At 41.9% G+C, this 19,434-nt stretch overlaps 1 protein-coding gene across 1 annotated transcript in view; it reads right to left on the bottom strand.

Moving 5' to 3' along the window:
- The window catches only part of LOC145344900 (adhesion G-protein coupled receptor F3-like), a 64,063-nt gene that overhangs the window by 26,050 nt on the left and 18,579 nt on the right, over positions 1 to 19,434 (bottom strand). Inside the window, exons 6-9 of the mRNA XM_080192195.1 lie at positions 14,777 to 14,865; positions 12,291 to 12,349; positions 9,712 to 9,860; positions 1,818 to 2,030 (exon numbers count right to left, since the gene is read on the bottom strand). Of these exons, the coding sequence (XP_080048321.1) occupies positions 1,818 to 2,030; positions 9,712 to 9,860; positions 12,291 to 12,349; positions 14,777 to 14,865 (510 nt within the window). The remainder of the gene's footprint in view (positions 1 to 1,817; positions 2,031 to 9,711; positions 9,861 to 12,290; positions 12,350 to 14,776; positions 14,866 to 19,434) is intronic.

The raw sequence follows: 19,434 nt of genomic DNA, 5'->3' as shown, positions 1-19,434 counted from the left end.
CACACCAAGATCCCTACACTTATCTAACCCTTCATAATCTCCTCTAGATCTACAACTTTCTGAAATTGCTCTGTTTCTTCAAGTACAGGTCCAGCCTATTCAACCTCTCCTCATAAGAAAAGGCCACATGGTACTTCTCTGGACTATCTCTAATACAGTATATTTTTCTTAGATAAGTGGATTAAAAATATTCACAGTATTCTAGCTGTGGTCTAACTGGTGCCTAAAACAATACTCCATTCCCTTTAACATAAAGGCCAACATTCAATTTGCCTTTCCTATTACCTGCTGAATTTGCATGCTGGCGTTCTGTAATTTATGCATGGGAACCCCTAAATCCCTTTGTTCTGCAGCTTCCTGCAGTCTTTCTCCACTTAAGTAATATTCAGTTCCTTTATTCTTCCTACCCTAAAGTGCATAATATAACATTTTCCTAAATTAGATTCATTCTACCATGTTTCATCACTCACTTAACCTGTAGACTTTTTGGATAGGATTTTCCAGCCCCACTTGCCCCAGGACTGGAAAATCCCATCCAAGGTCAATTGACCTTGGCATGGTCTGTGTTCCATCTGCTATGATTCTCATGCTGGGCAGTTGGGATTGGAAAATTCTGCCTTTTGTGTCTACCTCACCACTTGCATTCCCTTTGTGTCATCCACAATGTGGCAATAGTACATTCACTTCCCTCGTCCAAGTTAATAATATATATTGCAAATAATTGTGGCCCCAGGACTGATCCTTGTGGTAATCCACTAGTTACAGGTTGCCATCATGATACCTCTCTTATCTGAACTCTCTTGCTGGAATTCTACTGCCCCACCCACCACAAAATTGGAGTGGACAAAGGATGGACAATGGGAAGGTCTGTTGACCTTAGGCAGGATTTTTCAATCTTGGGTTGAGTGAGGCTATAAATATAAAATTCTGTCTACTATCAGTTAGCCAATCATCTATCAATGCTAATATATTACCCCTGACTCCATGGGCCCTTATCTTATTAATCAGCCTTCGGTGCAATGCCTTATCGAACACTACAGAGAAAAAGAAGAGAAAATTGGAGAACTGAAGGGCAGAAACTGATCCTGATGCTTTAGGAAGAAACTGGCTCTTTACTGAGGATGGAGGAGTGGGAGGAAGGAAGGGGGTGCGGTTGGAGATTTGGAAACAATGGGGGCGGGCAATGCTAAGAGTTCAGCCATAGTGGTTATGAAATTGCTCTAGGTCTAGACCTGGATTTTGGCCTGCTTCTCAAAGAGGATGAATGTATTTTTTTACATATCAACTTTTCTTTCCAGCAGACCTCTGACAGCCCTCTGGAAATAGCAGCATCTGTTGGACTTGTTAGCATGTTGGCACTGGTGGGCACCCTAGATTCATCTCTAAAGAGGCTAATGTTCTGGCTGAGCAAAAGGAACATTTGTTTGGACAGTTTGTCAAGAGCTAGATGAGTTAGTGGCTGTGAGTTTCCTTGGTGCTATTCATCTGCTGCTGCCATAACTTCACCAGTAGTCAGACTGAAATCCTACTCGGTATTCTTGTTTCTATTTAAGATTTCCAGTATATGTGTTTCTTTTTGCATTCATCTCATTCCAAACACATATCTTCTTTACTCACTGACATTTGCTGTTAAAAGCAATCTTAAAATGAGCATAACTGATAGAAATACATCCTAAAGGAAAATAGTGCCCAGTGATCAAATGCTGCAGAAAGTGGAGCGACGTCAGAAAAATATTGCATAGGATCTTGGAACTATCAGTTAAATATCAATATGTGATTAACAATTTATGCCATAATCTTATTGTAATTTAGCTTACCTTTCCAAATTGAAGTTGCATTGATATGAAGAATGGACGTAGATACGGGACCATTTTTAAAGTTATAATGACGGTCCGAAATAATTGCTTCCTGTAAATCGTCATCTCCTTTGATGAACCAACGTATGCCTTCTACATTGTCTTTAATAGTGCAATTTATAGTTAAAGGTTTGTCATAGTAAACGTTTGGGGAGACGTCCATTTGCACCAGTCCTAAAAGAAAATTGATATTTGTTAAATGCTTTTTAAAACACATCATTCCTCAGCATCATCACAATTATAATCATGGAAGCATATAGCAGGAATTGGTCACCTAGAGGTCTGAATCATCAGTAATGATGCCCAGAAAACTATTGTTTTTTTTATGACAAACCAATATGGTTCACTCATGTGATATAGATAAGGAAATTTGGCCACTTAACTTGGTCTAGTGCACATGTGACTTTAGACCCACAGTCATTTAGTTGACTCTTAACTGTCCTTTGAAATGTTTCAGCAAGCCATTTAATTATATAATACTGTCGCATTGAAACTGGAGGGAGTGGAATCGCTTTCAGTGCAGTACATTTTAATGTTTGCCTGGGAGGCCCACAAAGTGATAGGTGTGCAGTCCATGGCACCCTGCACAATGGAGTAGCCTGCAATCTTAATGAAGCTATGTACTGATTCCACTTGCTTTTCTTGAGCAAGAAAAATGAAATGTATCCAGATTTAAAATAGAGAAAATCAGTAACCTCCTTTTTGTAAAAGTGGGTAGCAAACTTGGGGGTTACAAAAATCTCCTCCTCTGGCCTGAAAATGGCCTACATAAGAACATAAGAAATAGGAGCCATCTAGCCATCAAGCCCTTCGATCCTGCCCCGCCATTCAATAAGATCATGGCTGATCTGTCGTGTCTCAGTTCCACATTCCCGCCCTCTCCCCATAACCCTTAATCCCCTTGCCTATCAAAAACCTATCAACCCGCGTCTTAAATATATTTAGCGAGGCAGCCTCCACCACTTCAACGGACAGAGAATTCCAGAGATTCACCACCCTTTGAGTGAAGAAGTTCCTCCTCAACTCTGCTCTAAACTGCACCCTCTTTATCTTGAGGCTCTGCCCTCTAGTCCTGCTGTCCTTTCTGAGCGGGAAGAACCTCTCCACCTCTATCCTATCCATCCCATTCATCATCTTATATGTCTCAATGAGGTCTCCCCTCATTCTTCTAAACTCTAACGAGTACAAGCCTAGTTTATTCAGCCTCTCCTCATAGTTCAACCCCCTCAACTCCGTTATCAGCCTAGTAAACCTCCTCTGCACTCCCTCCAAGGCCAAAATATCCTTGCGTAAGTGCGGCGACCAAAACTGCACACAGTACTCCAGCTGCGGCCTCACCAGTGCCCTGTACAGTTGCAGCAAGACCTCCCTACTTTTATATTCAATCCCCCTCGCTATGAAGGCCAGCATCTTATTAGCCTTCCTGACCACCTGCTGCACCTGCAGGCTGGGTTTTTGCGACTCATGCACAAGGACCCCGAGGTCCCTCTGCACTGTCGCATGCTGCAGTTTTTCGCCATGTAAGTAAAGCATAAAAGTGATGCATAAAAGTTCATGACCACCTTCAGAGCACTAGCAAAATGATCCTTTCCCCGCATTGCGGTTAGATGCCAGATTTAACTGAGGGAGGCCTTAGTGGGAATGGAAACATCTGACACTGTTCCTTACTGAGATTTAGGTAGGGCAATTGATTCTTGGACACCCTGGTCACCCAGGGCGGCATGGTAGCACAGTGGCTAGCACTGCTGCTTCACAGCTCCAGGGACCTGGGTTTGATTCCCAGCTTGGGTCACTGTCTGTGTGGAGTTTGCACATTCTCCTTGTGTCTGCGTGGGTTTCCTCCGGGCGCTCCGGTTTCCTTCCACAGTCCAAAGATGTGCGGGTTAGGTTGATTGGCCATGCTAAAATTGCCCCTTAGTGTCCTGAGATGCATAGATTAGAGGGATTAGCAGGTAAATGTGTAGGGATATGGGGGTAGGGCCTGGGTGGGATTGTGGTCAGTGCAGACTTGATGGGCCGAATGGCCTCTTTCTGCACTATAGGGTTTGTATGATTTTATGTGGTGTCTGTTCAGAGCCTCAGTGGTAACAGCCTGTCCTGTTTTGTGTTTTCTTTGTGTCTTCTCCCTGTTGTGCTGTAGTTCAGGTGACTAAAAACTATGGCACCCATGTGAGGGATCAAATCATTTGAGCAGAATTCTTGGAGACAGGTTCAAGTCCTTCAACCTCCCTGCAGACTTCAGCAATTTGAAAAACCACCCAGCTAAAATTGCAGCAAGACTTATTAAATATCAATAAACTACAAACGTGTACGTAAAACGGGGGGGGGGTGCGGGAGGGGGGAACGGAGATGCTGGAGGTGTGGGGCGTGCTTGGTTTCTGCTACTGAACCTGTACTTGGAATGCCAGTTCAAATGTTGAGCTCCAAAAAAACAATGCTGCCATAAAATCACTGTTATTCTGCATAATTTCATTGGATAATCCTACGCATGCAGTAACACTTTCACCAAAATCGCATCAAGAGCGGCTTGCACTTCTATCACCAATGCCACGTTGGAGTTATAGACATCTCATTAATGCCAAACATAGAATAAGGAGCAAAGCTTTGTGGTCTGCAACTTCAAAATGTGTTGCAACTTTAACTTTGTATTTGTATGGTGCTTAGTGAGAAAATTGCTAAGTTATCAATTTGCGGATAACCTGGAAACAACAAGCAGGCAACACCTGCTGAGTACTTCTGTGAAGATGCACTTCCAGAGGCTCCCAAGGTATGCTGCTGTCCTGACAACTCAATTTCCTTTTATGGTTGAAGAATAGTTTCATTCCTTTGGAAACTAGCCCATTTACCCGTGGCGGGATTCTCCGGCCGCACTCGCCTGAAAACTAAAGATTCCCACCCGACTTCAATGGACCTTTACATGATCCGTCCCCCGCCTGCTAGAATTCCAATGGTGGGCGCGACGAAGGAATTTGGGCCTCAACCTGTAAGTATGTTGCTTCACACTTTGGACAGAAGCGGATCTTGATTTGTCCATTTCCTGGTCTGCTTTGCACAGGCTGGTAATGATTCTAACAAATGCAATGTTAAGATGATTGCTTGGGATACAGGAGTACATATGGCACTTTCTTGCAAGGGTAGGCAACTGAAGGAATTTGCATTTGCTATGTGTATCCCAGGTCAGTATTCAGAAGTATATTTGTAGGCAAACAGAATTAATGTCCATTGCTGAATTCTTGCTGAGACTGCAGCAGGATAGATTAATTGAAAAGGCCCAAAAGCAATTTGTGGTTAGAAATGATGATAAAGTGGAATTTTTTGACACTAAAGACTATTGAAGATCCTTTGCACTCAAGTTTTGAATACCTTCCGAGCTGTTGTCCGTCTCATGGAACAACACTGCATCAACGCTATTTGGAGAGGTGTCGCAGGTCAATATCAGTACTTTACTTGGGTCAAAGTGCACTAACAGGTTTGTGGAATATAGCAATTGCTTCTTTCTGTTGAAAGCTTCTTCCTGGCAAAGGGACCAGTACACTAAGTTAGGTAAAAACTGTCTATAGTAGTTTACCATCCCAAAAACAATTTGAGTTCAGTTATGTTTGCGGGGGAAGGCATTAACCTTTGCTTCTGCAGGATGTAATCCTTGTGCGTTTACACGGTGCCCCAAATAGGTTACCTCAGTGGCTTAAAAGGTGCATTTCTCTTTCTTCTTCAGCCTCCTGAAATCTCTTTAACACCTCTTCTAAGTTTGCCAGATGCTTCAGCCTCTATAGATCTAGTTATAGGGACATCATGATGGTATACCACAACCTATGGTAGCCCCTGTAGCAGACTCTCCATCGCCTTTTGAAACATTGCACATGCCAAAGACATGCCTCGTGAACTGAAATAGGCCTTTGTGTGTATTTATCATGACATACCCCCGGGAAGTGTATTCTCATTCGAGTTGGTGGTATGCATATCCAGTTTTGTGTAAGATTGGCCTCCTGCAAGCTTTGCAAACAGGTCTCCAATGCTCAGAATTGGATTCTTATCCAGCTTAGTGGCCTGATTAACTGTTAACTTATAATCGCAGCAAACTTGGATGGTCTTACGTAGTTTCAATGCAGGGAAGATGGATGCTGTCCATTCTAAAGCCTGAACTAGTTGGATGATGCATAGTTCCTCCAAGATGTTTAACTCAGCATCCACTTTTTCTCATAAGGCATTTGGTCTTGCTCTAAAGAATCAGGGTGTTGTCTTCGGGATCAATATAAATCTTAGCTGGCAAGCCTTTGATTTTGACTAATTTGTCCTGGAAGATATTGTTGTATTTTCTTAACAATACTGCCAATCCCCCTGCCTGCACCTCAGGTTAATTCTACTCGATTTCTTTATGCTAATCATGGCTCAGAAGGCTTGGTTCTTCACAGGCACTATTATTATGGGGAGCTGGGCAGACTGCTGTCCATAGTTCACAAGTATGTTATAGAGTCTTTTAGTTTTATTGCTTCATCCATGTACGTCATCAACTCGACACAAGTGCTTTCCAAGTTCAATAACTGGGCATCCTCTCACAGGTGCTGAAATATGTGCTCATCCATCACAGTAGCTGATGGTCCTGTATCCAATTCCATTCTTAGAGGCATCCTATTTACACTGTGTGTTTCATTAATACAGTCTAGCTTAACTGTTTTAAGATTAAAGAGAGAGTAAGTATCAGAATCAATGGTGTCAGGCTCTTTCACATTGTGAACTTCTAACATCTTGTTTGATCGGTTACTTGGCAGTCATAGACTCATAGAATCCTACAGTGTAGAAAGAGACCATTTGGCCCATCGGGTTTGCACCAACCACAATTCCACTCAGGCCCTATCCCCATATCCCTACATATTTACCCATTAATCCGTCTAACCTATGCATCCTGGGACACTAAGGGGCAATTTAGAATGACCAATCAACCTAGCCCGCACATCTTTGGACTGTGGGAGGGGACCGGAGCACCTGGAGGAAACCCACGCAGACACAGGGAGAATGTGCAGACTCCACACAGACAGTGACCTGAGACAGGATTCGAACCCAGGGCCCTGGAGCTGTGCTAACTACTGTGCCACCCCCAACCATTGTGGTACCGTGCTGCAGTCTTGACTAAATCATCATAGAATCCATATAGTGCAAAAGGAGACCATTTGGCCTATCTAGTCTGCACCTACTCTCCAAAGTAACAACTTACCCAGGCCCTATCCCCTTAACACCACATATTTAGCCCACTAATCCCCCTAACCTGCACATCTTGGGATAAACACAGTAAGAAGTCTGACAACACCAGGTTTAAGTCCAACCGATTTATTTGATAGTCTGCTTTCTTGCATCTCTGTAAAAACTTGATGTCTGTGTCGATATGCGCAATCTTCTTGGAGATCCTCTCCACTTGGATCCGGCAGTTTGCGGTGTCGATAGTAGTCATGATGTGGAGATGCTGGCGTTGGACTGGGGTAAACACAGTAAGAAGTCAAATAAATCGGTTGGACTTAAACCTGGTGTTGTCAGACTTCTTACTGTGTTTACCCCAGTCCAACGCCGGCATCTCCACATCATGACATCTTGGGATACTAAGGGCAATATAGCATGGCCAGTTTACCCAACAGGTGGGAAGAAATCGGAGCACCTGGGGGAAACCCACGCAAGCATGGGGAGAATGTGTAAACTCCACACTGATCGTCACCCCTGGCTGGAATTGAACCCGGGTCCCTGGCACTGTGAGGCAGCAGTGCTAACCACTGTGCCACCAGTTTTATAGAATCCCCACAGTGCCATTCTGCCCATCATGTCTGCACTGACTACCCGATGGAGCATCTTACCCAGGCCCACCTGTCCCCCTAACCCAGCGCAGACCTTGGCTAGTCCACCCAACCTGTACATCTTTGGACTGTGGGAGGAAACCGGAGCACCTGGAGGAAACCCACACCAACACAGGCAGTCGTCCAAAGCCAGAATTGAAACCAGGTCCTGGTGCTATGAGGCAGCAGTGCCAACCTTTGTGCTATCATGCCGTCCATCTTATGGAATCTTGGCAGTATAGAGGAGGCCGTTAGGCTCACCAAGACTGCATGGACTCTCCAAAGGAGCATTTTATCCAGAACCACTGTTCTGTACTATTTTATCAAATGTCCTCTTTTGTGCCAATAATGACATTCAGTCACCTTAAGCTTACATGATTCAGGAGCATGGTTATCCCCACAGCAGTAACCTTTCTTTTGGAATCATTATCTGATTGCCTCTGCCAAATCTTTTTGTTCCATGGGTGACAGGAAATATATCCCACTTCACAGCTGTTTCAGCCTAATTAGTCTATATCACAATTTTGTGCACTTTGCAGTTCCTATGAATCTTTTTCAGTGCTATCCATGGCCAGCTCTATCTCCACCGGCAGTTAAAATTTATGTTGACTTCTGCAAGGAATCGGCACTGTCTGGCACCATTGCTCATGCCACAAGTTCATCGATCTTGCAGCAGGTTATTTAATGTTGCTACAAAATCACAATGCTCTGATAATTGCTTCAGCTTAGCAGTGTAAGTCATGATTGATTTGCTTGGGGCTCTTTCTGGATTTTGATTGATGCTTCACTAAATCCACAATCTCTCAGAATGAATTGGTATCTCACTGAATGACTAGGCCAATATTGTCTACCTGATATGCTGCAAGAAAGGATGTCCCCAGATGTTGGCAAGACAATGCAGAAGCTACAACAATGGGTGAATGAACACAGCTCAACAATCACCAGGCAGGAGTGTTCACTTTCTGTCAGGGAAACCTTCAGCAGTCCAGGGCATTCAGCCTCTGATCTTCAGGTAAGCATTCTCCAAGGCGGTCTTCAAGACACACAACGACACAGAATCGCAGAGCAGAAACTGATAGCCAAGTTCCGCACACATGAGGACGGCCTCAACTGGGATCTTGAGTTCATGTCACACTATTTTTAGCCCCACAATTTGCCTGGGCTTGCAAAATCTCACTAACTGTCCTGGCTGGAGACAATTCACACTTCTTTAATCTGTACTTAACCCTCTCGCCACTCGCATTGCCTATACCTGTAAAGATTTGATGACCTGTTAAGACTCACATTTCAACCATTATCTTGTAACTGAGTTTGTGTCTACATATGCCCTGTTTGTGAACCGAATCCCCCACTTACTTGATGAATGGGATGCCAAATAAACCTGTTGAACTTTAACCTGTGTTGTGAGGCTTCTTACTGTGCCTGCCCCAGATGTGCATCCCCACATCATGAATAATTTGGAGTCGGACAATCTTGGGGCTGAGGGTGCAAATAAGATTGTGGGTCTGACTACCGCAGAGGCTCAGGACAATTGCTTTGTGTTTTGCCTCTATTCCTATTTCATTAGCCTGGAAATAAGATTCGATGCACTCAATGTATTGACTCTAGGTCTCCAGGGAGGAGTCAAATGGGTATATTTGCCCAAAGAGAAATATTCTACTGAGTATATTATTTTCCTTCAGTCTTTGTTCAAAACATAACATCATGGGTGAAAGACCTGAAACAGAGTAAAGGCCATTTATCTTTCTCACCAGATGTGAAGATGTGGTCCTGGGGACTCCTTAAGTTGGACAAATGAACTTTATTTACAAGATGGCTTCATTAGCTACGTGCTTCAACCTGGTCTACCCTATAAGCTTTCGAACTAAAAACCCCTCCCATCAGGGAGATTCCCCAATCCACATGTTGATTGGTTGTTCAGACTATGTGACACTTAGCACAAAGACTGGTCTTAAAGTGGCAATCATCACAATTTACAAGTATCAATGATTGAAATTGTGGTAGTCTTTTTCAATTTTTATGCATAAGGTGCTTACCTGTTGTCTTCATTTTAAAGGAGCTTATATTCACCCAAATTGAGGTTTGATTGATCAGATTAGCTGCATCTCTGATATGGTTCATTAAAGGTTCTGATTTTGTTTCTCCTTTGAGTGTAAGGTTATACTCCACTGTGCTTCCATTTTTACTGTAAAATACAGAATGTGAATGCCTTTTAAACCAAACATATTTCATACTAAGATGACTTAATGGAAGGGATTTTAACTCCCTCTCCTTGATGGAAACTGGACAGACCTGCTTTAACACTGAAAAGCTATGGTGTTCAGTGGCTCTGGTGGGTTTCACACTAGTGTATACATGTTGAGATCCCATTGATCAGATAAGTCTCTGAAGAAATTTTCACCTGATTGGAGCATCAAATACTCTGACCATTAAAACATTTTGAAGCAGACAAAGAGGGACCAAAAGTTTAATACTGCAATTCTACGAGGAAGTGGTGCCAGGAAGTGTAGAAACACATCCTTGGCTGTCCTACAGCATTCCCCCAAGCATTACAGTTCCCCAAAATGGAATACAAAATGTTCTAAAACTATAGCTGCCTTCTATTTTAATGCTAGCTTTTATTTTTAAGGGTAGAACAAGTGAATATTTTTGCTGCTTCCACAACTTTACCCGCAAACTCCAACCTAGTGCTATTGAGAACGTAAGATAAAATGCCAAAACAGTTACATTCAAACTAATCACCAGTTTCTCAAAATTATGCTCAGCATCATCAACAAGAAGAACACGTAAGTAAAAGAAGTCTTGAATTTATTTAGCTCAGGACTTAATTGTATCAATTGAAGTTAAGTACATACAGATTGTATCTAATTTAAGCACATATAAGAGATGCATAGGTCCAGGCAGTAGGCAGTTAAAGGTGTCACTCAACCCAACTCTCTATCTCTCTACTGCAGCTGTAGCCGAGTGGCCTGATGGGGTAGTATAGAATTCTAGTATCAGCTCCTTCATTTTAGTTTTACCATAATAAGTAGACCAAGTTAAGGTAATTATAAAGTGCCTTATATAGTAAGAATTCACAATATGCCTGGAACAATATATGCAAAGATATTATAAACTTTATATCCACAAATTAACCAAGTATTATAAGCTTAACCTGTATTTTCAACACTGTAAGTGCCCCTTGACCAACTTTGTTCTGAATGCAGCATGATGGGAAACACAGTGATAGACAGACCAAGTTCTGTTAATACAATGGAGCACAGAAAGGCAGCTTCTGTTATCTGTGTTTGGATATGTGAAAAGCAAGTTTAATCACAGGGCTGGTATATATGGGAGTGGATTTGTTCATGGATAGCAAGGCTGGAGCAGTCTCTCAAGCTGATAAAGGAGACCCAGGCTCCAGTGAAAGAGTGACTCCTTTCAACAATTAAAAAAAATCACAGGCGTTTGTTATTGGTAATGATGTGGGTTATGTTTCCCTGATAAAGGGGAAGGAACCTAGGTGGACAATAAGCTAATAAGCTCCTATTCCTGTTGACGGGTGGAATGTTATTGGCTAGGGTAATAATATTGAATATTGTAATTAGACCCTCTGATTGACGAGATTAGGTAGGATATTGAAATGTTAAGAATAATGTAACAGTTTTACCGGGGAATAGTTGGTCAGAGAGTACAATCAACCCTCAATGACTGTGTCTCTCTCTCCTGATGCATGTATTAGCAAATAAATTTTTGTTCTTTAAATATATTCTGTCTTTCGCAGTCTGTGTGTTGGCTGAGTGAGGTTCAACAAATACAGGGCAGTCCAAGGGGAACACCCTTCAGAAAATTCCTCTTACATGGCCATGGAGAGGGAACACTTGGTGTCCACCAATGTGCTCCAGCCCTTTCGCAACCGATGGGTGCTGCAGGGTTAGGGTGCATCATCAACGCCATAAATGCCATTTTGGTTTAGTTAGTTAAAATTCCTTTTTTTTTGCCCCCAACCAGAGGCTGTCAGTCACCCCTCTTTAATTTGTTTCTTTTATTAATCATGTGTTCTGTTCAAAAGAGATACAAACTGACACAGGTGTAGAGTCAGGAGATGTATATCTACAATGTTTTAAACTGAATAAATCTATTTCAAGTAAAATAAAGGAAACTACTGTGGATACTGCAAATTGGAAATAAAAATGGAAAGTGCTGGAAAAACTCAGCAGCTATGGTGACATCTGTTGAAGGAAGGTCATTAGAAGGCTTGAAAGAAAGGTTCAGCGATTTATAGGAGGTGGAGGAGGAGAGAGAGCGGTTTGAGGTGGGAGGATCAGCTTTGCACTCGGGAACCTGGAAGCTTACGTTGCCCTCAAGTCCTGCTGAATTTATCAGCAGGATCTGACCACCATTTTTGACTCCGTTTTCTGTTGGTAGCCACTCAGACTGAAAGGCTGGCAACCAAGCTGCTGATAGCTCATCTAACCTTTGAGGAACTACTTTGGCTACTCTTCATCTAAAGAAAGAACCCTCAAAGAAGCAGAAGCTGAAGAAAAATCCTGCAACAACTGTCAAGGAGATATTACAATGCAACAAATGCCCCTTCGTACCCATGAACTTTTACTCAATCCAAAAAAAATGTTACCGAAATGAAAGTACTTCGACACACTTGAACCCGCTCATGTTACTGTACGAACTGGCAAGCTGCAAACAATGCAAATATATGACAATTACTTTCAAAAATATAATTCAAATGCTTCCGTTAAAATAAGCTACTGCTTTATACTGTCAACAACAGTCTATTTTTCAGAATAACATCACAGTAATGTTAAGCAAAATAAATATACAATAATATCAAGACACCCAAACTTCCAATAGAGCCGCATGGAATTTCTCATTTCACATGGATCATGGAATTGATCGTTTGAGTTGTAATTTTACATATGCATTTTGACATAATGAGGAGAGGAGAAACATTAAATGGAACAATTTTAGAACAGGTATAGACGCAAGAGACCTTGGATTTACCCACACAAATCATTGAAGCTGACAGGAGAAGCTGCTAAAATCGCATTGACTTTTTCAATAGAAGTGTAAGTGACAAAGGCAAGGAAGTTATGCTAAAACAAAAGCAATATAATCACAGATGGTGGCACAGTGTTTAGCACTGCTGCCTCACAGCACCAGGGATGCGGGTTCGATTCCAGCCTTGAATAAATGTCTACATGGAGTTTGCACATTCTCCCTATATGAGTGGGTTTTCTCCCGCAGTTCAAAGATGTGTGGGTTAGGTTGATTGGCCATTGTAAATTGTCCCTTAGTGTCCTAAAATCTGCAGTTTAGGTGGATTAACTGGGTAAATACATGGGATTATGGGGATAGTGCCTCGGTAATATGCTCCATCAGAGAGTCAGTGCAGACTTGACAGGCCAAATAGCCACCTCCTGCACTGTAGGGATTCTAAGAAACAAAGAGTTGGAAATACACAGCAGGTCTGGGAGCATTTGTGAAGGCAGAAATGGAATTAACATTTTAAGTTAGATACGGCTCTTCTTCAGAACTGAAGGACAGTAGAAATTTAATGAATGTTATGTGTTGAAAGGAGGAGGGGGAAAAGGTCGAAAGGTCAAAAGAGAAGATCTGGAATAGTCTGGAAGGCAGAAGAGATCAACTGACAAAGATGTCATTGGAATAAAAAGCAAAGGGAGTGGTAATGGCATTTACAAGAATCCAGGCATTTGTCCACAGTGAGTGTGAATTGCAGAATGATGAACAATTCTCTCTGAAAGAAAAAGCATGAAAAACAAGATTAAGACTTGCACAGATTTGGTCTGAAATGTTGAACTCAGTGTTAGGTCCAGAAGGCTGTAAAGTGTTTAATAGGAATATGAGGTGCTTATTGCTTGCAATAAGCTTTGCTAGAAAATGACATCAGGCTGTATAGGAGCCAAAATGTGAGGACGTGGGAATCAGTGTGCTTAAGAATGTTGATTTGGGTAAATAAGTAGAGAGAGCAAAGAAGAAACAGAGAATTGAACAAAGGGCATGAATAACTAGGTTGATATCAGGGAAAAATAGAAACATAGGAAAATAATTTCTGATGACAGGGATTCCCATCACGCCACTGGAAAATTTGGCAGAAAATGCATGCCCACTAAACAGGCTGCTTCACAATGATTTAAGCAGCATTCCGTGCCGGGAGGCAAGATTTCTGCCTCTCACGAAAGGATGCAAGTCCCAACCCGCAGAGCTACCAGCCAATCGGATCAGCCTGCAGCTCTGTAATCCCAGAAGGAGTGCTAACCACTTGTGAGAAGACAAGCAGTCAGTGTGCTGGAAACCTAGGGTGCAGGGAAGTCTGGGGCCTCATAGTGATAAGGTGAGGAGAGTGTGAGGTGGCTGGGGGTCATGATGTCATGGTTTGGCTGGGGAAACCCCTGGGTGGGGCCAACTGTTGTGCCAGAGTGTCAGACTGAGAATAAATCAGAAAATTAGAAGCACATGCAGCAAGGATAATATTGTAATCATGCAGTCTTTAATCTTCAGATAGGCTGGGCAAATCAAATATTCAATTAATACTTTCAGTGCTGAAGATATTTTGTGTAAAATTATTCCCACAACATCTAATTATTATACGTGGGCCATGCCTAAATCATGTGGCATGAGTTTTGGACGTACATTTAAATTAATAATAAATATCACAAAGATTGTACAGTTTATCCAAATCAGCCAACTTCAAAAATATTTGTAGTAATGTAAATAATTGAAAGAAAACATGTTTTTTCAAAGAAAATCTTCCATTATTAATATTCTAACACTGGATCATTATGCAAATTCAGAACATTTCTGATTTACTTGCTTCAGCTTGATTAAGACTGCCAAATAATGCAGCACAGGCTTAGGTCATATGAGCTTTCATTTTATAAGTGTCTTTTTTCTCTCATTAGCTAATCTCTTAGTTAGAAATTTGAGATATCGATGAAAATGATAGAAATGTCAAAATTAATGACCTTTAAAAATATATATAATTTTCTTACAAACTAGAGACCATCTTATTACCAAAAGTAATTGGAATTGATTATACTTACTTTTCAGAGTTGTACAAATTATATTACGTTCTGATATACATACCATTCTTGTCAAATTCATAGAAAGAATTGAAGTGTTATGTGGATGTCCGTTAGTAATTTCAAGGATATCAAATGTACCTTCTCCCGTAACTGCAAGGAAATAATGGAAAAATGTATCTTTTTGCTATGACAGTTTCTTCGAACAGAATTCAGTTATCAATACAGCCGAAAGACTTAAATCTGAGGCTCCATTCCACCGTGGGAGTTATTATGTTACTAGGTTCATAATTCTAATGCCAGGACTAATTATCTGGAGACATGCAAGTCAAATCCTATTACTAAAACTGAGGATTTCCTTAGTCTTTAATTAAAAAGTGCTATTTGTCACGGTGATCGTGTATCTATGATGTGGGGATGCCAGCGCTGGACTGGAGTAAGCACAGCAAGTAGTCTCACAACATCAGGTTAGAGTCCAACAGGTTTATTTGGCAGCACAAGCTTTCAGAGTCTTGTTCCTTCTTCAGGTGAGGAAGAACCTGAAGAAGGAACAAAACCCCGAAAGCTTCTGCTGCCAAATAAACCTGTTGGACTTTTATCAGGTGTTGTGAGATTTCTTACTGATCATGTATCTACCAGTTTGTTGTTATAAACAAACCTCTGGTTCACAAATGTTCTTTAGGAAAGGATCCTACTGGCCAGAATGTTAAGGTCACTCACGCCAGTGGGATTATCCCATCTCCCTGCAGTGAACAGGGATTTAGCTGGGTGCCAAGCTCTCTGACCTCGCTAGCAACGGAAGCATGGCATGAATTGGATTGGATTGAGTTGGATAATCAGCTATAATTGTAATGCATGGTGGATCAGGCTCGAAGGGCCAAAAGGCCTCCTCCTGCTCCTAACTTCTATGTTTCTATGAATGGTTGACAAGATTGCACCAATTGTCTTTGATTTTGTAGGGTAGATGTAAAGAAACTATTTCATCCAGTGATAGAGTTCAGAACAAGGGGCATAACTTTAAGAGATAGTTGAATTTACAGATAGATCATAGGGATGATGACAGGAAGCAGTTCTTCACACAAAGTAGTGAAAATTTAAAGCTCTCTCCCCAAAAGGCTGCAGTGCTGAAATTTTCAACACTGAAACATTTATTCATTGTTTACTTGGGACTTGCTGACAAGGCCACACATGTTGCCTTGAAAACATTGAAAGTTTTTAAGGCAAGGATAGGTAAATTTTTGAACAGTAAATGAATTAAGGGTTATGGCGAGTGGGTGGCTGTGTGGAGCTGAGTCCACACAAAGGTCAACCATGATCTTATTGAATGGCAGAGCAAGATCAAGGAGCCAGATGGCCCACTCCTGATCCTGGTTCTTATGAGCCACTTTCTTCAACAGATGCAGTCCATTTGTAGGTCCGTCACAATGCTGTTAGGAAGATTTATGATTGATTTATATTTGGTCAAGGTGTTTAGAGGTTGAAAATTTGGGATATACCCTGACCACCATATCCCTGACCTCTGACCACTGAACTCCAGCTCCCTCGCCCTGATCACTGATGCACCCTGCCCTGACCTCTGACCCCCTACCCACTGACCTGACCTCTGACACCCACTCCAACCTCTGACCTTTCCAATATTGACCTCCAAATCCCCAATATCCCTGACGTCTAACCCGTATCTTCCGACGGCTCCACCTCCAACCTCCAAGCCCCCACCTTCAACCCGCAAACTTTCCCAGCACTGTAAAGAACTGTAGAGCAAGAGCAAGCTGCAAAGTGAGACACTGAGTTGATGTAAGTGTGGGAATTTAAGAGAGTAAATCTTAATATTTTGCCTTTTTAAAATCTAACAAAGTGCTGGCAATCGAAGGGTAGACATTAAAGTTTTTTTTAGCCCTCAGGAAAGTAAAAACAATAAGCATTTCTAGTGATGTAGCTCATAGGGGACAAAGATTCAAGGTGAGGGGCAGGAGGCTTAGAAAGGATGTGAGGAAAAGCTTTTTTATCCTGAGGGTGGGGATGGTCTGGAATGCACTGCCTGGGAGGCAGGTTGTCTCACATCCTTTAAAAAGTACCTGGATGAGTTTTTGGCATGTCATAGCATGGGCCAAGTGCTGATAAATGGGATTAGGTAGGAATTCAGATGTTTCTCATACGGTTGGTGCAGACTTGATGGGCCAAAAGTTCTCGTCTGTACAATATGATTCTATGATCCTGGAGTAACCTGACAAATCCAGAAGGATTCAACAATGGCAATGTCATTAAACATCAAAGGAGGTGACTGGGTTTTACTTAGTTGGAAATGGTCATTGATTCACACTTGTATGGCAAGATGTTACGTCCACTTAACAGCCCAAGCCTGAATATTGTTCAAGTCTTGTTCTAATTGGGTATGTCTCCTTCTGAAGGACTGCAGATGGGACAGAATACTTCACAATCATCAGCAAACATTCCCAGTCCTGACTTTATGATAGAGAAAAAGCCATTAATGAAGCAGTTGAAGATAGTTGGGCTTTGGTCAGTATCCTGAGGAATGCCTGCAGTGATATTCTGAAATGATTGGTTTCCAACAACTCCAACACCTCCCTCAATGGTAGCTATTTCTCCAGTCGGGGAAGAGTTCTCCTAATTCCCATTGACTCCATTAGGACTCTTTGATAGTTTGTATTACTCACAGTACTGATTAGTATTTTATCAAAATGTCTAAGCTCTGGCATTGTGAACTGACTCAGTACAATGATCTACTTCACTGATATTTAAATGAATTATGTCAACTCCCACATATCCCACATCTCAAGACTGTATTAATTGGTCTAGAGAGATATTTGTGGTAACAGCAATATCTAATTCTAATGATACCTTTGTATGAAGTGTGGTCATTTGTAGGTCACCTTTGGAATTTACCTTTTGAGCCATGTTTCCACCAAAGCTGAAATGAGATCATAAACTGAATGGCCCCGCTAGAATTCAAACTGAGCTTCGTTGCACAAATTATTGATGAATAACATTGTCGTCAAGTTCTTGCATCACTTTGTTGCTGATTGTGCCACCAGGCATCTCTTACACTCAATGATTAGTACTGCTGCCTCACAGTGCGAAGAACCAAGGTTCAATTCTGGCCTTGTCTGTGTGGAGTTTGTATGTTTTCCCTGTATCTGCATGGGTTTCCTCCAGGCACTCCAGTTTCCTCCCACAGTCCAAAGCTGTGTTTGGTGGATTGATCATGGTAAAATGTCCCTTATGTCCAAAGACATATAGGTTAGGTGGACTAGCCACAGAGATAGGGCGGAGGCAGGTGAGCCTGGATATGATGCTCTTTTGGAGAGTTACGCAGACTTGATGGGCCAAATAGCCTCCTTCTGCACCACAGGGATTCTGTGATTCTATGGACTGATGTGGCAGTAATTGGTGAGATTGGATTTGCCCTGCTTTTTATGGACAGGTTATACTTACCTGCGTAGTTTTCTACATTTATAAATTGATGTTATTATTATAGCTGTACTGGATCAGCTTGGGTCGGGGCATGACTGGTCCTACAGCACAAGTCACTACATCTGGGATGTTTTGAGGGCTCATAGCCTTTGCAGTATCCAGGGCCTTCAGTTACCTCCTGATATCACACAGAGTGAATTAAATTGCTGAAGCCTGCCAGTTTGCGATGATGGGGATTGCAAGAGGAGGTCAAAATGGGTGATCCACTCAGTATAGTCAAAGGAGCCTTAGCAAATTGTTACAATACATTTAGTATAAAGTGCACATTACAGTGGTGGGAGCGGTGAAAGTTTAAGTTGGTGGACGAGGTGCCAGTCAAGTCGACTGCTTTTCCTGGAATCTTCTTGAGTGTTCTAGGCTAACTCATCCAGGCAAATGAAGAGTATGCCATCACACTCCTGACTTGTGTCTTGTAGATAGTGAACAGGCTTTGGGAAATCAGAAAGTGAGTTTCCCACCTCAGGATTCCTATTCTGAGCTGCTGCTCATTGAAACATTGGATCATTAAATCCCTACAGTGCAGAAGGAGGCCATTCAGCCCATCAAGTATGCACCAACCAAAATCCCATCCAGGCGCTATTCCTATAATCCTTCATATTTATCCTGCTAATCACCTTGACACTAGGGTTAATTTAATATGGGCAGTCAACCTAATCCACACATCTTTGGACTGTACAAGGGAACCCACGCAGACATGGGGAGAATTGCAAACTCCACACAGACGGAGATTGGAATTGAAGCTGGGTCCCTGGCGCTGTGAAGCAGCAGTGCTAACCACTGTGCCACTGTACTTATGTGGCTGGGGTCACAGTAAAATTTTTGATACAACTTACATTCTTTATATCACAGAGATATTTGCATTAAAGATAGTAAATTCCCACAGTCATGGCACAAATCATCTCTCTAGACCAATTAACACAGCCTCAGGACAACCAATGTGGGAGTTGACGCAACTGATTTAAATATCAGCAAAGTAGATCATTGTACTGAGACAGTTCACAGTGCCGGAGGTTAGATATTTTGATAAAATACAAATCAATCCCACGAGTAATAAGACAAAGTAGCCTTGTTCATAACATATTTATACATTACTCTTTGTTAACCTGAACCTCATTATTTGACTGACCACTATCTCCAATGCTTTGGATTTACATATGTGCACATAAGCTTAAGTTTAAAACGTTGGCACGAAATCTGCAAATAGAATAATATTTATTCCTTGCTATTTAT

This window comes from Carcharhinus amblyrhynchos, chromosome 7 (genome assembly GCF_965287045.1).
Source record: "Carcharhinus amblyrhynchos chromosome 7, sCarAmb.v2.hapA, whole genome shotgun sequence".
Taxonomy (NCBI): domain Eukaryota; kingdom Metazoa; phylum Chordata; class Chondrichthyes; order Carcharhiniformes; family Carcharhinidae; genus Carcharhinus; species Carcharhinus amblyrhynchos.
Note: the sequence above shows the minus strand (reverse complement) of the source record. Positions and strands in the feature narration are given on the sequence as shown.